This window comes from Notothenia rossii, assembly GCF_949606895.1.
Source record: "Notothenia rossii genome assembly, chromosome: 6".
Lineage (NCBI taxonomy): Eukaryota > Metazoa > Chordata > Actinopteri > Perciformes > Nototheniidae > Notothenia > Notothenia rossii.
Window position 1 is genome coordinate 40081094 of NC_136909.1, and position 18439 is coordinate 40099532.

The following is an 18439-nucleotide window of genomic DNA, read 5'->3' on the forward strand; positions in this document are numbered from 1 at the left end:
CAAGTTTCACTTTAGTTTTTCAAGTAACTCAACTCAAACTCACTAGTCATTTTGACAGATTAGAACAAACTCGGAACAGCACCAATGTTTCCCCGCAGCGAGGCTCTGGTGTTATGCCGTGTTATGCATGCCCTCCAAAAGGAAATGATATAGTTTCCAAACCGTACTTTGCCGTACAGATCAATACATGTCTGGGAGGTCTTGCTTTACGCTGTGCGCGTCGCGCGAGGTGCATGCACACACGGCATAACACCGCCCCCCCCCCCCCCCCCCCCCGCTGACAGTTCACGAGCATGCTCTAGAGTCTATCGTGAACTTTTCAGACCCGACGGGTAATAAGGGATTATGACGGATATTTTATGATCCTGTCTGTCGAAATGACGGACAGCGAAAAAGTCTAACGCCAGGCTTATTGACAGGGCGAGATATAAATATATGGTTGATACTTGTCAATGTCTCTAGGTGTTTAAATGTAGCTCTGTAAATACGATGTCCTTTTGTGTTATCTGTTGTTTTATTTTCATGTTGTAACCTACTTGCTGCCATGTTAGACAGGTATCTCTTGAAAAATAGATCGATGATCTCAATGGGACCACCTGGTTAAATAAAGGTTTAAAAAAAAAAAAGTGTTTACAAAAAATAATATATATTTTTTAAATTAATTGTTTTTTGAAAATCGCGGTAGATTTTGTCAGTCTCACGACGGTATTGGGAAGTTTATTTACCGCGATACCGCGATATTCGGTATATCGTTACATCCCTACTACAAAGTCTTCAACTGTTAGCGGGCCATTACATATTATCTTTGCAAACCTTATGGGGGATTCATTGTGATTTATGCACAGTTTACCAACCTGTATGGTGCAGGTGAAACAGAAGTAATGAGGACACGTTGTGTTCGGTTTCCTTCCAGATTACTTCTGAGGAAACCCCGGGAACGTCCGTCGCTTTAATCGGTACCCCGGAACCATTGAATCAAACACAAACGTTCCGCCTCACTACTCACTGCATCTATCAACCCCGTTAATGACATGAAAATAACAGATGTACAAAATAAATGCATGTTCTAACTCTAAATAATAATAATAATTATATTAATGTGGTCACACATCCCAGGGGTGCCACACACGCAAACGGTTACGTAATGACGCAAACGATGACGCAATGACGCAGCACCAGTCGGACTCTGGGCAGTGTGAAAAGAGCCGGAGCTAAACCGAAGAACCGGTTCTGAACCTGAAAAGCTCTAGCACGGAGCTTGAACCGGAGTTGCGTTGGTGTGAATGAGGTATTAGAGACAAGCTGTCCCTAATGTCTCTGTTAATAAATGAAGTCTCTGTTAATACATTAAAGTATAAAGCTTGCATATTTGAAATTAAATGTTAAAAGAAAAAAATTGTATTCTAAACATGACATGACAATGTGTTCATATTCCCTCTTGTTAAAATTGCATATTATTACTATAAGTCTTTATTTGTTTTATTTAATTAACATATGTGACCTCCTTCTCCCTCAAAGATAGAAAAGGGGAAACCCCCTGATGCAGAGAGGGAGGAGCGAAGAGACTATAAAAGATGACTTGTGAAGAGAAACGAGAGGGCTTTAGAGCTCGGGGGGCCTTTTTTCGAGGCTTGATTTTGGGTCTTGGGCCCTGGGCCTGGGCTTGGGCTCTTTTATGGCGCGTAGCACGGTTTAAGCGTGCCGTGCCAAACCCGGCCCGTTTTTTGTTGCGTTTCCTCTAGGGGTAGTTCCGGCTAACGGGTACTTTTTCCCAGTTTTTCTCATGGGAGCCTGTCTCAGTACACCTGCACTCTGAGGACACTTCCACTCTCAGGACAGGAAGTGCACGCTAAGAATTCCAAAAATAAAATCGCCACTATCAGTACAGCGCCACTTTCCAAACAGGTAATGCACGCAAATACAAAATAAAATCATATCGTGACACTTATTATATACATATGTAAATATATAGATATATACGGACACCTTGTATTGTAGTTACTATCAGTACAGCCGCAGCGCCACTTTCCGAACAGGAAATGCACGCTAATACAACTTAAAATCGCACTGACACTTATTATCTATATATATATATCTATATATAGATATATATTTATTTATATAAATACGACATCTTGTATTTTAGTTACACCCGCTAGACAACAGTGGAGGGTTCGAGAAACAACCGTGTTTGCCGGGTGCACCGCGGCGGAGGTGGGGAGGTTCCAGCTGGGAACCTCCACCCGCATTGAAGATGACGTCACTGCTCCGCCTACACTGCGCTACTATAGTTACTGCCCCAGCTACTAAACTCTAATGGAAACGCAGCATAAAGTGAGCCTGGCCTACCAAGGCCTAACTATACCGTACTAAGCCGTGCGAGGCCCTGCAGTGGAAATGCGCCATTCGACCGCTCTAGGGGATTCACTTGTGAACCTGTTGCTTTTGTACTTTGACCTTGTGTCTTTGTAAACCTTTTGTATCATTCTTTTGTTTTTTTTGGGATCTGGGATTTTGTAAATCCTCTATTGTTGTTAAAAACGTAATAAAACCGGTTTGTACTTTGTACATTTCGACCCAATTCCTGGTCTCTCTGGTGGTCTCTGAAGGTATCTGCTTGGTCTTAGAGTGAGGTAAGAACGTCCTTCCTTGGGAAAGGCTGACATTAGTTGATCATTTGGATTTCAAATTGTTTTAGGGGAATAGAAACCCTGCTAAGGTTAAACTATAGTTTCATATTGATTTCTGTTTTTGATGTGGTTTTGATTGATGCTGAAATATGACATATGCTCTGCTGATGTGGTAATGTCACTGCTGTGATATTAATGTTTGACTCTGGCTTTGTTTGATATTACATTTGCATTGTTTTAATTGGTATAACTGGGGTTCAAAGTGGGGGTTAGGGATTGTGGGTCCTGAAGCTGCCCTAATTACCAGGGAATATCCCAATGACACGGGGTTTCTCCTCCAGGGGCAGTTTAGATACTGCTCTGGGGTTCTACCAGCCCACCAACAACTATACACTATATACTCCGTTTTGCTATCCCGGTGGTTGGACATCCGACGCTTTAGTGCCTGAAATAAGTGATACGACGGGCATCTGGTGTTAGAGGCCACGCTGTAAGTGCCCCCCTAAACAGATTACGGTGATCTTGCGTGTAGATTCTGGGGGGTTTAGTCCTAAAGGTAGGACGGCCGTTTTCCGGAGCCTTATCAGCACCGGAGCTCGGTATCGCAGACGACCTAGATATCAACGTTGGTTGTTTAGAAGTTAGATTCCTTTTCATAACTGTGAAGCTGACAATTGAGCGGCCCGACCAAGCAAGGAGGCAGAGGCAGAACGTCCAAAAATACAACCCGGTGTGGGCATTTATTAAATCATACACATATGATATGACACAGCCTCAATCTGCTGCTCCTGTGCGCACAGTCACCAGCCACCACCAGGATCTCACACACACTCCCCTTCTAACAGCAAAACCCCAGAGCCTAAATGCTCAACCCAATCAACCCAAGAGGACACAGGTGAGGGGGGAGGAGACATTACAGGGCAAAAAGCTCTTTTTCGGCGGAATGCTTTGGAATTTGCGGAATATAAAGAACCTTCTGAGAGGTACTTTATATTCCGCAAATTCCAAAACATTACATGGGTCTTACAGGAAGGGTATTTCATCAAGGTCAAAGAAAAGTTCTTAGATAAAAAACAACAGGCCTGGTATTGTTCGGATGTCAGCGATAACTGACTTGTGTTGTTATTTATGTGTTAGGACATTTTGAAAGGACTATCCAGTATTATTCAAGCTTTGGATGCAAATAAATACTGAAGTGAAAAATGTCCTCCAGTTCTTTGGAGGTTGTTTAAAGTCATTCTGAGAAATGTAGTACATTTTAATGGCCAGCTCAAGGATACACCATCAATTTCAGCACTAAATCCAACCCCATTACTGGAAGGCCTAGTATCATAGACTTTCTCCTTTACATCAATGAAGGGCAAGCACATTTATTTCAGATATCTTAATCATGATAGATTACATAAAATAGAGACTAATAGCCAAGCAATGCTAGATAAGCACTTTGGTAGGTCTCCAACTAAATAATTATCTGATGATTCATAGAAACAATCAGTACTAATTCACTTCACACTTTTTAGTTAAAAGCCATGATCCAACGTTTATAGTCATCAACAAAACCAGGAGAGAAACAATAAAAGCTTTATTGCACACCAAAAACAATGCAAACCCATCCCGAAAGATTCCTGAAATTTGATGTAAGATTAAGTTTCATCCCTATGTTCAATTTGCCCACTATGCAAAGTTACAGAAATCATCAAATACAAGCTAAAAGCTGAGTAAATGTGTCTATTTGAGTTTCTTGTAAAAAAAGCTGAGTTTGAATGTGTGTCCACAGCTGACGTTAAATCATCCGGACTTCTTTCTGCGGATTGATATGACTGCACATATTCCCTTGATCCTTCTTAGGTCATGTTTTCCTTCGTAATGTGTTAGCAAGTACTAACAAGCACTGACATTTCCAAATTGACCAATCAGAATTGATTTGTCTTTTCCCTTCCCCCACCCCATCTCACCGTCCCACCGTCCAATCACAACGCTCATCCGGACTGTTAAATGGTAACAAACTATGAGTGTTGCAGGAACGGTCTTGGAAGTCAGTGGGGTCCAATCCATCACCAGGTGGTGCTTATAATGTTTGGGTGGCTTAAGGAGATTGGATTGGACATTGTGTACTTGAGCGAGGTCAGAATTGTGAAGAGCCGGGTAATAAAAGTATCTTTAATGTGGAGATCAGAAGACATCAGCACATTAACATGGATCCTTCATCATGATGTTAGAAATGGTGTTTCCTGAGGAGATACGGACATTAAGCACGGTTGGAGGGTTTCATCAATGAGAGGATGGTCAGGGATTACTAAGATTTATTGAGGCATGTTGATACATCAATCACACTGAAAAACTGAAATGTTGACTTTAATTAAATGTATTATGTCAACAGACTTCACATAACTCTATTAAGTTAGTTGAAGCAATAATATTAAGTTAAAATAAAACATTTTTTAGGTTGAACTTAATATTATTGCTTTTCACTAGCCTATAGTCTTGTAGTCAAGGCCACCTTATCCGAAACCAAGACATTACCAAGACCGGAGAATAGCAAGACCAAGACAAGACCAAGGCAGGACAAGGTCGAATCAAGACCGGAACCAGACTACTGTGAATCCAACACTACATAATACACTTACAATACCATGTGTAAGATACCAGAGTCAATTTGATCTGAAAGATCCACATCGTCATAAAAAGACACACATACGTAAGAAAGTTATAAATTCAACTTCATCATATTTATTCAAAAAGTTATCCTTTTCATATAAAAACAGTAACATAGTAAGAACATAATATAAAACATCATAATATAAATTGTACCCTATATAGGTCTAAGCCACTAACAAAAAACAAACCAACCAGGAACCACCTTTGTAGACAAACACACACAGGGTGAAGGAAAACCACACACACACACACGCACGCACGCACGCACGCACGCACGCACGCACGCACACACAGATACACATTCTCTCTCTCTCCCTCCCTCACATTTTGCAACATCTTCACTGCAAGAGCGTTTCAGTGTGTGTGAACGGGGAGAGGTGAGGGGGCAGCAGCCGGTATAGACCAGTGCCATGTTTACAAACATTGCGGCGCATGAGGGCAAAGATTCAGAATCACATGAAATGAGCGTTTTACATCCAATAACATCCCCAGCAACAGCCGTGGTCTCGACCATGGATCCATAATAAGAACGGTCTCTACCGGTCTTGACATAAACTCACGAGACCTATAAGTCCGAGACCGAGACAAGACCGAGACCAAATGCAGTCGATTCCGAGACAAGACCAAGACTGTTAAAAAGTGGTCTCGAGACCAAGACCGGTCTTGAGTACTATAACACTACTAACCTAACACAGTTAAGTGAAATCTGTTGACATAATACATTTAATTAAAGTCAACGTTTACGTTTTTTTGAGTGCAATCAATCATAAATACTTTCCAACCCCAAGGGGAAATTAGGTTTTGTGACAGTTTCAGCATATTAGTATACAATCAATAACTCACTATATAAACATACGTTGAAGTAAATATGTGCAATGAAAGTCCTAGTAGCTGTTGAGGAAATATTGACCTAGGCCTTTTACCCAGTTTAAATATATACTCCCGTAGTCAGCATTCAGGCACCTCGGCTGCCCCTTTCTCTCTTTGAGAATAGTTTTGTCTAGAACTAGAGAAATACTTGGGATTGGATGAGGGAGCTTCAGAATTGGACACGCAGTAGCTGTATCAGTGAATGTAAATTCTCTGGCCGTAACTTCTAAAAAATCTTCAGTGACTGACATCAGTCCAAGCTCTCTTTGTGTTCTGATGATGAAGCTCTAGGTATAATCCTTGTCCTTCACAACATTACCGAAGAATGAAAGCAAATGTCGGAAATGTTGATCGAAAAGTTGCCCGAACTGAAGCCATCGATGTTGTTTGAAGAAATATCGGGTGCAGCCATGTTTCCATGAAACACATTCAACTCAAGTCCCAGGAAGTGCGCTGAACGTTGGAGCTTATTTTTGGAATGGCCATAGTGCTACAACTTCTGTGTAATAAGAAAGGTAAAAGTTGAAAATAGTACACATCTAGCAGGAGAAACTGCAACAGGATGCATGCACGGTTGGCATATGAATTTGATTCCCAAGAGTAATACAACAAAAAGAGAGACTATATTGGTCCAGAGACCGGCAAATATCAGTCCCTTTACACGTTTTAACCCCCTCAGAGGGATCAAGCAGACATCTGAGCCATCATAACCCCTTAGGGCCATATGGCTCGGGGTAGAACGAAACAAAGATGAGTTTGTGTTCTTGTTTCTCTGAATTAAATCCGATGAACAAACTATTGTAGTAAAATGTAAGAGTAAGATCCTTGGATCATAAGTTAATAGCAAAACTATTTTTTTTAGCTTTTATTTGCATTTCCCTGTGAAAAGCCTTGATTATGTCATTTTGTATCTATACTTACTGCATGGAACCGAATGTCAAACAGTGCAGCACTGCAAAAGCAAGCACTTTCCTGAACAAGTGAAGGGTATGGGGAAACATGTGACGCGAATGTAAACATAGTAACCTTCAAAAAGCCATGTTTTTACAATGAGTTTGTGTAAAGAATTGAACAGAAACTAATATTAGTACCCTAACATAAAGCAATAAAAGGACATTTTAATCAAAGGTGTTGGTGTTGCACTAGCTGATTTAGTTGAATAATTGCACAAATAATTGATGAAATGACAACATGCCAATTTTTTTTGCAGGATGGAGTGCATCCCCAATCCTATTCCATCATGATTTCCCATGTACTCAGCCACATTCAGGGGCTCTCATTACTGTCCTCTCCCCCATGAGCATTGTGTTTTACAGTCCTACACTGCCGCGGCAGCAGGGCACGTCACATGGGACAGAGTTTTTCATGGCCACAGAGCATATAGATGCACTACACACACACACACACACACACACACACACACACACACACACACACACACACACACACACACACACACACACACACACACACACACACACACACACACACACACACACACACACACACACACACACACACACACACACACACACACACACACACACACACACACAATTCAATGCATATGATTATTTTGCCTGTTGTTAACCCTATTTTATGGCCTCTATGTGATTTTAGATGTAGTCGCTTCCAATGTTCCTACAATGAACGCAGAATGAAAAGAACAGGAAGAGCTTTATATATTATTCTGACTAGAAAACAAGGGTGTAACTTTGGTTTGAGAAGTGGGGGGGACACAAAACAGGGGGTCCTCCGCAATGAAACATTGTTCTCTATTTAATTCCTTTTCCTGCCTTTCTACAATTATATATTAGGGACTATGGTGTTAACTAATCCAAGAAAAATGTGTAGTGTATATAATGAGTGTGCAAACTTATCTATCCATGAACCTGTTTTATTTGTGATTGCCTCACATCCTATAGGGAGGTCCGGGGGCATGCACCCCCGGTAAGAAAAATGTCTTTAAATTGAAGTTAAAGCATCAATCTGGTGCACAAATTAAGAGATTTATGGATACAACTCTCAACACTCATATGAAACAGAACTGTATATATTTCAATACTCCAAAAACCATTAGAATATGCTCACAACCAATAACACATCATTGATATACTCCTCTCTCCTATCTTTATCTTACCTAGTCTGCATTCTTTCTTTTTATTTATGCATATTCTACTAATCACTTCCCTTTCAAACTGTGTTTTTAATTTTTTACTGACATTGGAATTATTTTTTAACTTATTTTGAACAACTATATTAAATAGATGGAAATATTTGTTTAGACCAAACCGTTTGAGATAACTAAAGTTTACAAGCGAGTCCTTTACCTCCCTGAGCTGACGTTATCTCAGCCTCTCAGTCCGACAGGAGAGGACTCTCCCTCTCCTTATTGTTGAAAAAGCTTCTAATCTCCGTTAGCTCCGAGCTAGCACCAGATACTAACAACAACCCCTGTAACTCTCTCTGTTTCTCTCTGTCTCTCTCTCTTTCTCACACAAACTGCGCTCCTGCCACACACACAAACAGACGCTCCTCTGTGACGATGACCACTTGCGTAAAAAAAAAAACACATTTGAAAAGTGGGGGGGACACAAACGGGATTTTGAAAAGTGGGGGGGACATGTTTTATTTTCCCCATAAGGAACAAGTCGCTGCAAATTATCCCGCTTATTACATGGCCACATTCTCATCAAAGTAACGACATGACTCCCAATATTAATTTAAATGCTTTTATGGATTTAGAAAATGTTTTTATTGATTTAAAAAACAGTTGTATGTATTGATTTAAATTGACATGCATCCGCTAAGAAAAATTGTCCGTTGTTAACGTTTTTTAAACAGTCTGAATTAAACGGCAGCTCTCAGCTGTGTATTTACACAACTAATGGCCCATCAACCACAGCTCTCTCCCCCCCTCACCCCCTGATCTTTCTTAACAAGCAGCTAAATTAACTGTAGGTTACTCTGAGTGACAAGTTTACAGTTAGTGATAACACCATAAAAGCTGGTGGGTTGAAAGCAATACGGGAGGTAAAAAGAACTACAATAATTGTGATCTATTTATTGTGGCTTTTATGTTTTTAGGTATAAAATGTTGTGTAATTCAGGCTTATAATGTACCGTTCTCTAAAAGCCTTCAACAATGACAATATTCATATAATTTAATAAATCCTTCCAACACACATTGTAAAAAATAGCCTACTGTAAGTTAAGAAATCATTCCAATATGTACATCTTCTGATGTAACAACAATAACATTATAAATAGTAACATAGCTGAACATGGTATTGCACATTTAGCTTTGAGTGTTACTGATCTGAGATGTTTTTATTACATGAATTAAGGTGACTGAGGCTTTTTAACATAGACAGAGCACAACTGAAACATAACATCTGAAACGATGTAACAACATAATACACTTTTTGGGGATGCAGCTTTGGATGTGAGGAGTGGGACACGGCTTAGAACGGGCGTGTCGCCTACTGTCCTGCCAGTGTTGGCAGGACAGGAGAGTGTGTGCACCAGTCTGCCTTGATCTATGAATTCATGTCCGTGACACTCACTGCTGCCCACAGCTGTTTTATAGAAGGAAAACCTCCTTCACTTCATGAAAGTGTTTTAACCACACACACCTCTACACCCACACACACACACACACACACACACACACACACACACACACACACACCTCTACACACACACAAACACACACACACACACACACACACACACACACACACACACACACACACACACACACACACACACACACACACACACACACACACACACACAATTGACATGAAATCACTTACAAATATGAATATACTGTATTCAACTTCATTAAAACGTTATTAACGTGCCTAAACTCACTAATTCACTAAAAATATTTATATTTTAATGGAGCCTCGTCGGCAGATCAGGATCCCAACGCGTAGCGGAACAAGTCGCTGCAAATTATCCCGCTTATTACACGGCCACATTCTCAACAAAGTAACGACATGACTCCCAGTATTAATTGAAATGCTTTTATGGATTTAGAAAATCTTTATATTGATTTAAAAAATAATTGTATTGATTTAAATTGACATGCATCCGCTAAGAAAAATAGTCCGTTGTTACCGTTTTTTAAACAGTCTGAATGAAACGGCAGCTCTCAGCTGTGTATTTACACAACTAATGGCCCATCAACCACAGCTCTCTCCCCCCCTCCCCCCCTGATCTTTCTTCTCCAGCAGCTAAATTAACGGTAGGTTACTCTGAGTGACAAGCTTACAGTTAGACACAACACTGTAATTACAAGTGACCCTCAGTTAGTTGACTTTTATGTTCAACTGCTAAATTCGTTACTGATAAAAAAGGGCTTCTACTGTACCTAATTACATTAACACTAGAACCGCCAGAGGTTTTTGTATAGGCCTACCTAAACCCGTCAAATCCCGCTATTAGAATGCAATTTTTAACAACATAGGGTGCTACATAACACACTTTGAGGAAAAGTCACGGACTGGGAGACTTTAATATTTTATTGAAAAAAAGTTACATTGCACACACACAACACACATCACACAAATGGACCCGATTGGCGGTTCTAGTGTTAAATAAATTAACTAATTAATTAAACCAGTTCAATACGCATTATTCTTATTCTTATCATTCTTTATGAGCGTAGAAATAGTCTTAAAATCAGATCTGTTTTTTAAATGAAATCTGACGGCAGGCAGTTAGCTCTGATCACCTATGATAAATGCGCGACACCTAATCGCTGGCCATGCAGCCACAGAGCTCCCTCTATACAAATCAAACTGTAGACGGTGTGAAAGCACCTATTGTTTTAAATAATGGTCGGAATGTGACCTGTGAGCCTTCTGAATTACCGTGGGACAGCACATTCTAAACTAAAATGTTCAATCAATAAAGTAACATCTTATCTTATCTTAATAATATCTTCATATTAATAATAATAATAAATTATACAGTATGTGTCCGAAAGGGAGCAGGAGGAAGTAAACAAAAAAATATACAAAAAATATACTGCATATTAAAGAAAACGATTGTAGAGGTAAAAGTATGAGCATAACAAATAAAGAAGTGTAATGTAAACATTTACCTTATTATTATGATTATTTAATATATAAAGACTATATATTATTGAATTACAAGATTAGATATACTTTAGTTGATCTAAAATATTGATGTGTTCAAATGCTCTTCAAAACACAACTGAAAGTCCATGAAACTTGTCTTTCTGTATTTGTGAATGAAGCGCCATCTCCTGGTTAAAACCTGAAATTGAAAATCTGGCAACGCCCTCTTGGAAAATAGTGGGAGGGCTTAACATTCCTCTATAGAGCTCCTGCGGATGATGTCACATATGCTGGTCACGTGACGAGAAACGAAGGGGGCAGCCATTTTGGCAGTAATCGCGTCAGTAAATTCATTGGCAGGCACTGGCAGACTGTCGAGGATGGTGGATAACTGCTGTGCACCAGGTTGCACAAATAGGCGTGGGAAGAAGAAAGGTGTATCTTATTATCGCATTCCAAAAGACGCGGAGAGGAGGGAAAAGTGGATCGCAGCGATTAAAAGAGCCAGGAGCCGTCTGAACAAGACTGAAAGATGGGACCCCCCGGCCGTTTGCTTTCGCTTATGCAGTGATCACTTCATATCAGGTGGGTGAAGGAATACAGTACAATGCTACAAAAAGTTTCTGGTCAGTTTAATTTTTACCGAAGTAGAATCTAGCACCCAGTTATTATAGCTAACGGACTCTGTGATGTCCCTTTTTAACTCAACAAGTGTGGCTCTGGTGCAGCCTAGCCAGTTAGCTTGTAGCAAGCTAGTGGTAAACAAACCCGTGTTGAAAATATTCCTTCTTATTTTTTAGGGAGAAAGAGTGATAACCCGTTGAGTCCGGATTTTATTCCGTCAATTTTTGATTACCTTCCATCTCCAGAGAAGAGGAGACGAAAAACGAGACTGGAGGTTTTTAACAGAAGGCAGAAGGCTAAATTGCACAAAGTAGAGCAGGCAAAGCTATCTGCAGAAGCCATCCGTCAAAGGTTGGTAGATCAAACTCCTGTCTGATTACATGTTGGGTCTACTTGTTATCGGTGTGTTATTCAGATTATTTTATTTCAAATAGTTAACTGCCGTGATATGGTTCTAAACAAAAACGTCACACCAGTCATTTAATGAAGGCTAATATCATATGATTTCCATTAAACATGTCAGACTGTAAACATGTAAACTGCCATCAGTATTGTATGCATGAAAGCTTATTTTGCTGCTTCTGTGTTTTCATCAGGACATCAACTGATTGTCCCCAGAACAAGGCAGCCCAAGAAGACCAAATCACAGAGCCTTTGAAGGAGCCCCCCATCTCAGATCCTTTGGTAGACTCAGGCGATGATGATCCTGTCAAGCCTGATCCAGCAACACCACCATGCACCTCTGAAACCTGTTCTAACCGCATCCAGTGTCTTGAGCTAGAATGCCAAGCTCTAAGGACTGAAAACATGTTGTTAAGGGACAAGATAAATAGGAAGACCCTGACAGAGATTAGTTTGCATAATGATGATAAAAAGGTGAATGTCCTCACTGGGTTAGCAACCTATACATGTCTTATGACCATTTTTCAATATTTGGCTCCATTTCTCAAACTTAAATCATCAATAACATGTTTTCAACAATACATGTTGACTTTGATGAAGCTTCGAATGAACTTCACATTTGACTTTTTGGGTTTTTATTTTGGCATCGATCCAACTACTGTCTCCAGGCACTTCAAACACTGTGTTAATTTGATTTATTGTAGACTGGTGCCAAGTGTAGTGGTGTGGCCTGAAAGAGAATCTTTAAGAACATCTCTTCCATATGTATTTAGAAATGGTGACTACGAGAAGACTGTTTGTATCATTGATTGCTTTGAAATATTTCTAGAGAAACCAAGTAGATTGCGACCCAGTGCGCAGTGTTACTCAAGATACAAATCACATCACACCATGAAATATTTAATTGCCATTTGCCCTCAAGGTTCAATTTGTTTCATTTCTACTGGATGGGGAGGTCGCACCAGTGATAAGTTCATTACAGAACACAGTGATTTTTTACCTAATATTCTCCCAGGGGATGTTGTTTTGGCAGACAGGGGGTTTCTGGTGAAGGAGTCTGTTGAAAGGTGTCAGGCTGAATTAAAAATTCCAGCATTTACTCGTGGAAAAACACAGTTAGATCCTGCTGACATAGAGAATACAAGATCTCTAGCCTCTTTAAGGATTCACATCGAAAGAGTCATAGGAGTACTTCGTCAGAAATATACTATCTTACAAAGCACTGTGCCAATAACTTTCACAGACATAGAGAAAGAAAATGATGTTACTTATCTTGATAAAATTGTGAGTGTATGTTGTGGACTAACAAATGTACCTGATTCTGTGGTGCCCTTTGAGTGATGAATTTGTGCGTCAACAGAAAATAAACCTTTTTGATTCGCTTCTCACTTGTTTGTTGTGACTACTTTTCTCACTCACTAGATTTGAGTGACCTATCCATGTTTTAAGAGCGCTACAGATACTGCTACAGACACAGAAGACATTGGTTTAACAGTTGTTTATTAATTAATAAAATATTGACATTGCATCAGCTCATTCATATTCACACTTTTTGTAAGTAAGTAAGACTAAGTAATTATGTTGTTTTTTTTTGGGCATTGATTAGTTTCCTACAACTAGGACACACCCACTGTTTCGGTACCCTTTTCATCCGAAGGCAGGTTTGGTGGAACCTCTTCACGGCACAGAACCCTGAGGCACAAACAAGCATGTTCCCTGCCGCAGGTGCACGGCAGTAGCACCACTGTTGCTGGGGATCGGTGCTTGCAGTTGCTTGTTTTGGTGCAGAAAACCATTTGCCTAACAGCTCTGGGATGATGCATTTTAGGAAGAAGTCACGAGCAAGTTCAAGTTCTTTGTGAAAGAATTCTGGGTCAAATGTAATGCGTTCCACAAAGGGTGAATCACCTTCCTTTTCAGTCCACAGAATGAAATCACAGTATGCCAATTTGGTAACAAATAGCTGCATCTGCACTTGGTAGAAGTATGCATGGTCTCGCTTAAGTCTAATTTTTCCTTGGGAATCTTGTTCAAGGCAAAAGTGTGCAACAGAATTTACAGCTTCATTGACAGAAAGCTCCTTTGCAGAAAATGGGCACTTAATTTCTAAGACCCCTGTACCACAGCAGCTACAGGACACATACCCATCAGGTGAGGCCCCGATAAATGGGTGCAGAGGTGAAATTCTAAATCCGGCTGGTCGCACCAGGACGTCTGTGTGTGATAGGCGATGCTGCATTTCGTAGTATTTTCTGGCCAGTTCTTCATTCTTGCATCCCCATCTGAAGAAACAATGTAAATATGAGTTTTGGACAATAGTAATGCCACCCCACATTGCTACCTCCCTGCCCTTTACAAATGTTTACTGCTGTACTTGGTTTTACACTTCTTTTTAAAGAATAGCCTAGTACTTACTGCATTTACCCTTCATTCACCTCACACTAATTTCCTTGTACACCCTATGGAAATGACAAGTTAACACATACATAGAAGAGATTACACACTGCACACCCTATTTTAGTTTACAGGGAAATTCCAGCTGATTTCAACATGCAGTTGTAATGCTCACACACACTACCCTTGACTTGTTGTGAAGATGTGGCATTTTATATCATCCCACATGATACAGCTGTATTGTAAGGTGTCTGCTGATGCACATGTCACAATGTTTCATACAATAAGTAATCAAATGCATATGCCCATTACTTTTGGGATGATGAACATCAGCTGACACCTTACAACAAGGCAGAAACTTTTGGGATGCTATTTGGAGTATGTTAGGATGTTCAACTGCATGTTGACATTGGCTGGAATTCTCTATGCTCATGAATACCTGGTAGCCTCACTGCTGAAAACATGGGACTTTGGGTCACATATCTGTCTTATGAGAGACACTGCTGGTTTTCTGAGGTCTGTTCTTGTTGCTGCTCTGAAGGTAGATCCTGTCACCCTACCACTCCTTTGATCAAAGCAAATTCTGGACTTGGACTGGGCTTGGATCTCCTCCTCTACAATATCACTCTGAAAGCATGGCAATCCAAACAGTTTCTCATTTACATTGCAAGTTAGCACACACAGTACACGTGCACATAACATGGTAGATCTTAGATTTCAGTCATTAGTAAACAGAATATGTTCTGTACCTGTTCTTCAGTGACAGTCAAGTCCTCAAATATTCCTTCTGCACGCTCTTGTAATTCAGCCAGGTTCAGGTCTCTTGCCTTCTTGTCGTACAGACTGGTAAGGGGTTCAGGTAAATCTAGCTTGACAGTCTTGGGTACATAGGATGTGGCATACCCGCGAACAACTGACAGGACTGCAGGTCTGCAGGACTTCCCATCTTGAGTCCGGCACTGTGAGAGATTTTTGTAGAGCTGTGTTTGCTCAGCAGCAGTCAGGGGTGGGAAAGATGCCGGCGCAGAGGTACCCTTGGTGGAATTCCCCTTTTTATTTTGTTGAGTATGGTTGAATATGATGTCCTTGCCCTGCAGGTACTCCACATTCTTCGCAGCATCCTCACTGGGAGAGGCCCACTTGCATTTCTTGGATGTGCAGCTGATCTCCTCGTGCCTTTCGTTGTTTTTTCCCCACAGACTGAAGAGAACAGCTGACACATGAGAGCAGCTCTCCCCGAGTCCCGCTGTGCAGTTGCAGTGGGCTCCCAGCACAACACTGTCGTTCCTGACCAACACCCATGGCTTTAGTTGACTTTCATTAAGCCTTTGGGAGTGATTAACCTATATATGAAATTCAAAAATAGATAAATAAAGGTTAAAAACGCCAGCCACTTTGGTTGAGTACGTTCAAAAATACAAACTAGTTTCAGACGCACTGCAGTAGCTATCCAAGCTAATAAACAAACAATGCTAACGTGACACTGCATATCAAACTGGAATAATTTAATACTTACCCTTGCAGTGATGATGCCGAAGTTTTTGGATGTAAGACTCCACAGTTGAATGTTGTTTACGAAGCCGGACTGACACCATTTGTAAGCCTCCAAGCTTTTGTAAGCTCTGAGGGAGTCTCCTGAGTACACTGATGGAAAGCTTACAAGATAGCTGTGGATGTCCGCGTAGCGCAAGTCGGGTACATCGTCTTCAGAGCAGGAGGTTATGCTCTTGAAAAGCACACCGGATGCATTATATGGGTCGCTTATATTTAATCTTTCTAATTTTGTACTATAAAGCCGAATTTCACTTGAATTAAAATGAGATGTATACTCGCACGGTAGGAAAACGCTGGCGCCGGTCGTCATGTTTACTGCCAAAATGGTGGCTGATAACCAAAAGTCACGTGACCGCAGGAGCTCTATACTGGTCTTTGGCAGGCCGTAGGCAGGAAGCTGTAAGCTGGAGTCTGAAATGAGGTGCTACATCTGTAACAACGGTTTCAAATAAGCATCTCTTAGACAAAAAGTTTAAATGAACAACTCAAATAAAACTCCAAACATCTTTCATTGTGTTTCAAAGCTCTTTTAGTTTTAAACCTGATGTTTATAAGCTTCTTAGTTTTTGCAACGGTCTGTAAATATACACAACTTTAAAATAAAATGCACACATTTACCTTTTTCTAGACTAAACACAGGTATGATCCTAAGTTAAAAACATATGAGGTTATCATGAGGTTGTTAACATCGCAATTTACCAGTGGATGTTTGCTGGAACTACTTGTAAACAGCGTGTTTCCTGACGGACATACACAGCGTGACTCCGGTCAGGTAGAGAGAGACCGGTCTCAAGTCAGCACCGCTGCAGACCTGCTGCAGACTCGCTGCTTGAGGGCTTGATAGCCCAATCCCCCTCCACACCGCTCCACACTCGTTGCTTTGGAACAGCCCTGACCCTCTGCGTGAACGCCATGTGAACGCGCAAACGGAGGGGTAGGGTGTAGGGGGCGGTTTGGGAATGGGCCGTAAAATTAAGCCGCTGACGTCACTTCTTCTTCTTCTGCTTTGGGTTTACTGGCAGGCCGCAAACCACTTCCCGGCGTATACTGCCACCCGAAGTCCCGGCCGGAAGTCCCCGGAGTCGGGACTCGCTTCAGTAGAAGCTGCTGGTCCCAGCAGCTTCTACTACACATGAAAGATACGATTTAAAGAGGTTGGTGAATTCTAAAGAGAAATTTAAGTTGAGCATTTTTTGCATTACGATGTTATGATTAACAGTATCAAAGCTTTCTGTAAATCAAGGAACACGGCCCCCACAACCCCACCCCTGTCCATTGATGCCTCAGCCCGATTGCCCCCGCCGGCGTTTTAGTTCTAAATGTAATGCAATTACATCTTAAGTAAAAGTAAAAAAGTGTTTGCATCAAAATATACTCAAAGTTCAAAAAGTAAGTGTGTTATGGATCATTTTTTGCTTTATAATTATTATTAATGAATTTATGTTTTCCTCACAGCTGGTAAAGGTGGAGCTAATTTTAGTATTGTGCTGTTGGATATCCTGACCTATACATATTATTCAAGGGTTCACTTTTTAGTTGAGTTATATTTTGTAATAGCTACAAATCCAAAACTTCAAAGTAACTCTAGCTGTCAGATAAATGTAGTGCTGTTAAAGTATAAAGTAGCATCAACTGAAAAATACTCGGGTACACGGAAAAACTGAAACGTTGACTTTAATTAAATATATTAGATCAACGAATTTCATATAACTATTTTAGGTTAGTTAGTTGAAAGCAATAATATTACTTTTAAATACAAATAAAAAGTTAAGTGTAAATTGCAAGTACCTAAACATTTTACTTAAGTATAGTATTTGAGTACATGTACTCTACATTCCACCACTGACTGCTAACCTTATAATCAAATGATTTAAACAAGCTATACTTTTTCATTGTTGTATTTGGAGTGCTACTGTGTGAGTGAATCGATATAGGAGCAGTGTGTGGCTCCTTTAAATCAGCTCAGTCAATTATGTTAGTGATTTTAATAAGGTGTGTGCGGTGATCACTTTTCCTGTGTGAATACTGACATTGAGTTTTGTGACAAAATCTATATATTAAAAAAAAAAACGGAAGTCAGGCAGCAACTTACAGTAACAATTAATTATATGAACATAATATACTTCAATATGCATCGAGGTGCGTTATGTTTTATAAAGTATTTTTTATATCAAATTCATGGTAATAAAGGCGGACATTTGGCAGCCCTATCCGTCA

The 18439-nt window shown here is 40.3% G+C and overlaps 1 protein-coding gene and 1 long non-coding RNA gene across 4 annotated transcripts; one reads left to right on the forward strand and one right to left on the reverse strand.

Moving 5' to 3' along the window:
* Positions 1-11453: 11453 nt before the first annotated feature.
* On the forward strand, positions 11454-13347 carry LOC307042233. Its single transcript, XR_013809042.1, has 2 exons — positions 11454-12223; positions 12469-13347. It is a non-coding gene; the product is annotated as an uncharacterized lncRNA (long non-coding RNA).
* A 152-nt stretch (positions 13348-13499) lies between these two features.
* On the reverse strand, positions 13500-17270 carry LOC307042229 (uncharacterized protein). 3 transcript variants are annotated; one of them, XM_079686004.1, is made up of 5 exons: positions 16185-17270; positions 15418-16011; positions 15108-15295; positions 14690-14733; positions 14460-14556 (listed from the first exon to the last, which is right to left on the reverse strand). In XM_079686004.1, the coding sequence occupies exons 1-4, from the start codon at positions 16530-16532 to the stop codon at positions 14706-14708; spliced, it is 1158 nt and encodes a 385-aa protein (XP_079542130.1). In that variant the 5' UTR covers positions 16533-17270; the 3' UTR covers positions 14460-14556; positions 14690-14705. The 3 variants fall into 3 exon arrangements, with proteins under 3 accessions (XP_079542129.1, XP_079542131.1, XP_079542130.1); XM_079686003.1 differs by lacking the exon at positions 14690-14733 and having other exon boundaries at positions 13500-14556; positions 16185-17260; XM_079686005.1 differs by lacking the exons at positions 14690-14733; positions 15108-15295 and having other exon boundaries at positions 14429-14556.
* Between the last annotated feature and the right edge of the window lie 1169 nt (positions 17271-18439).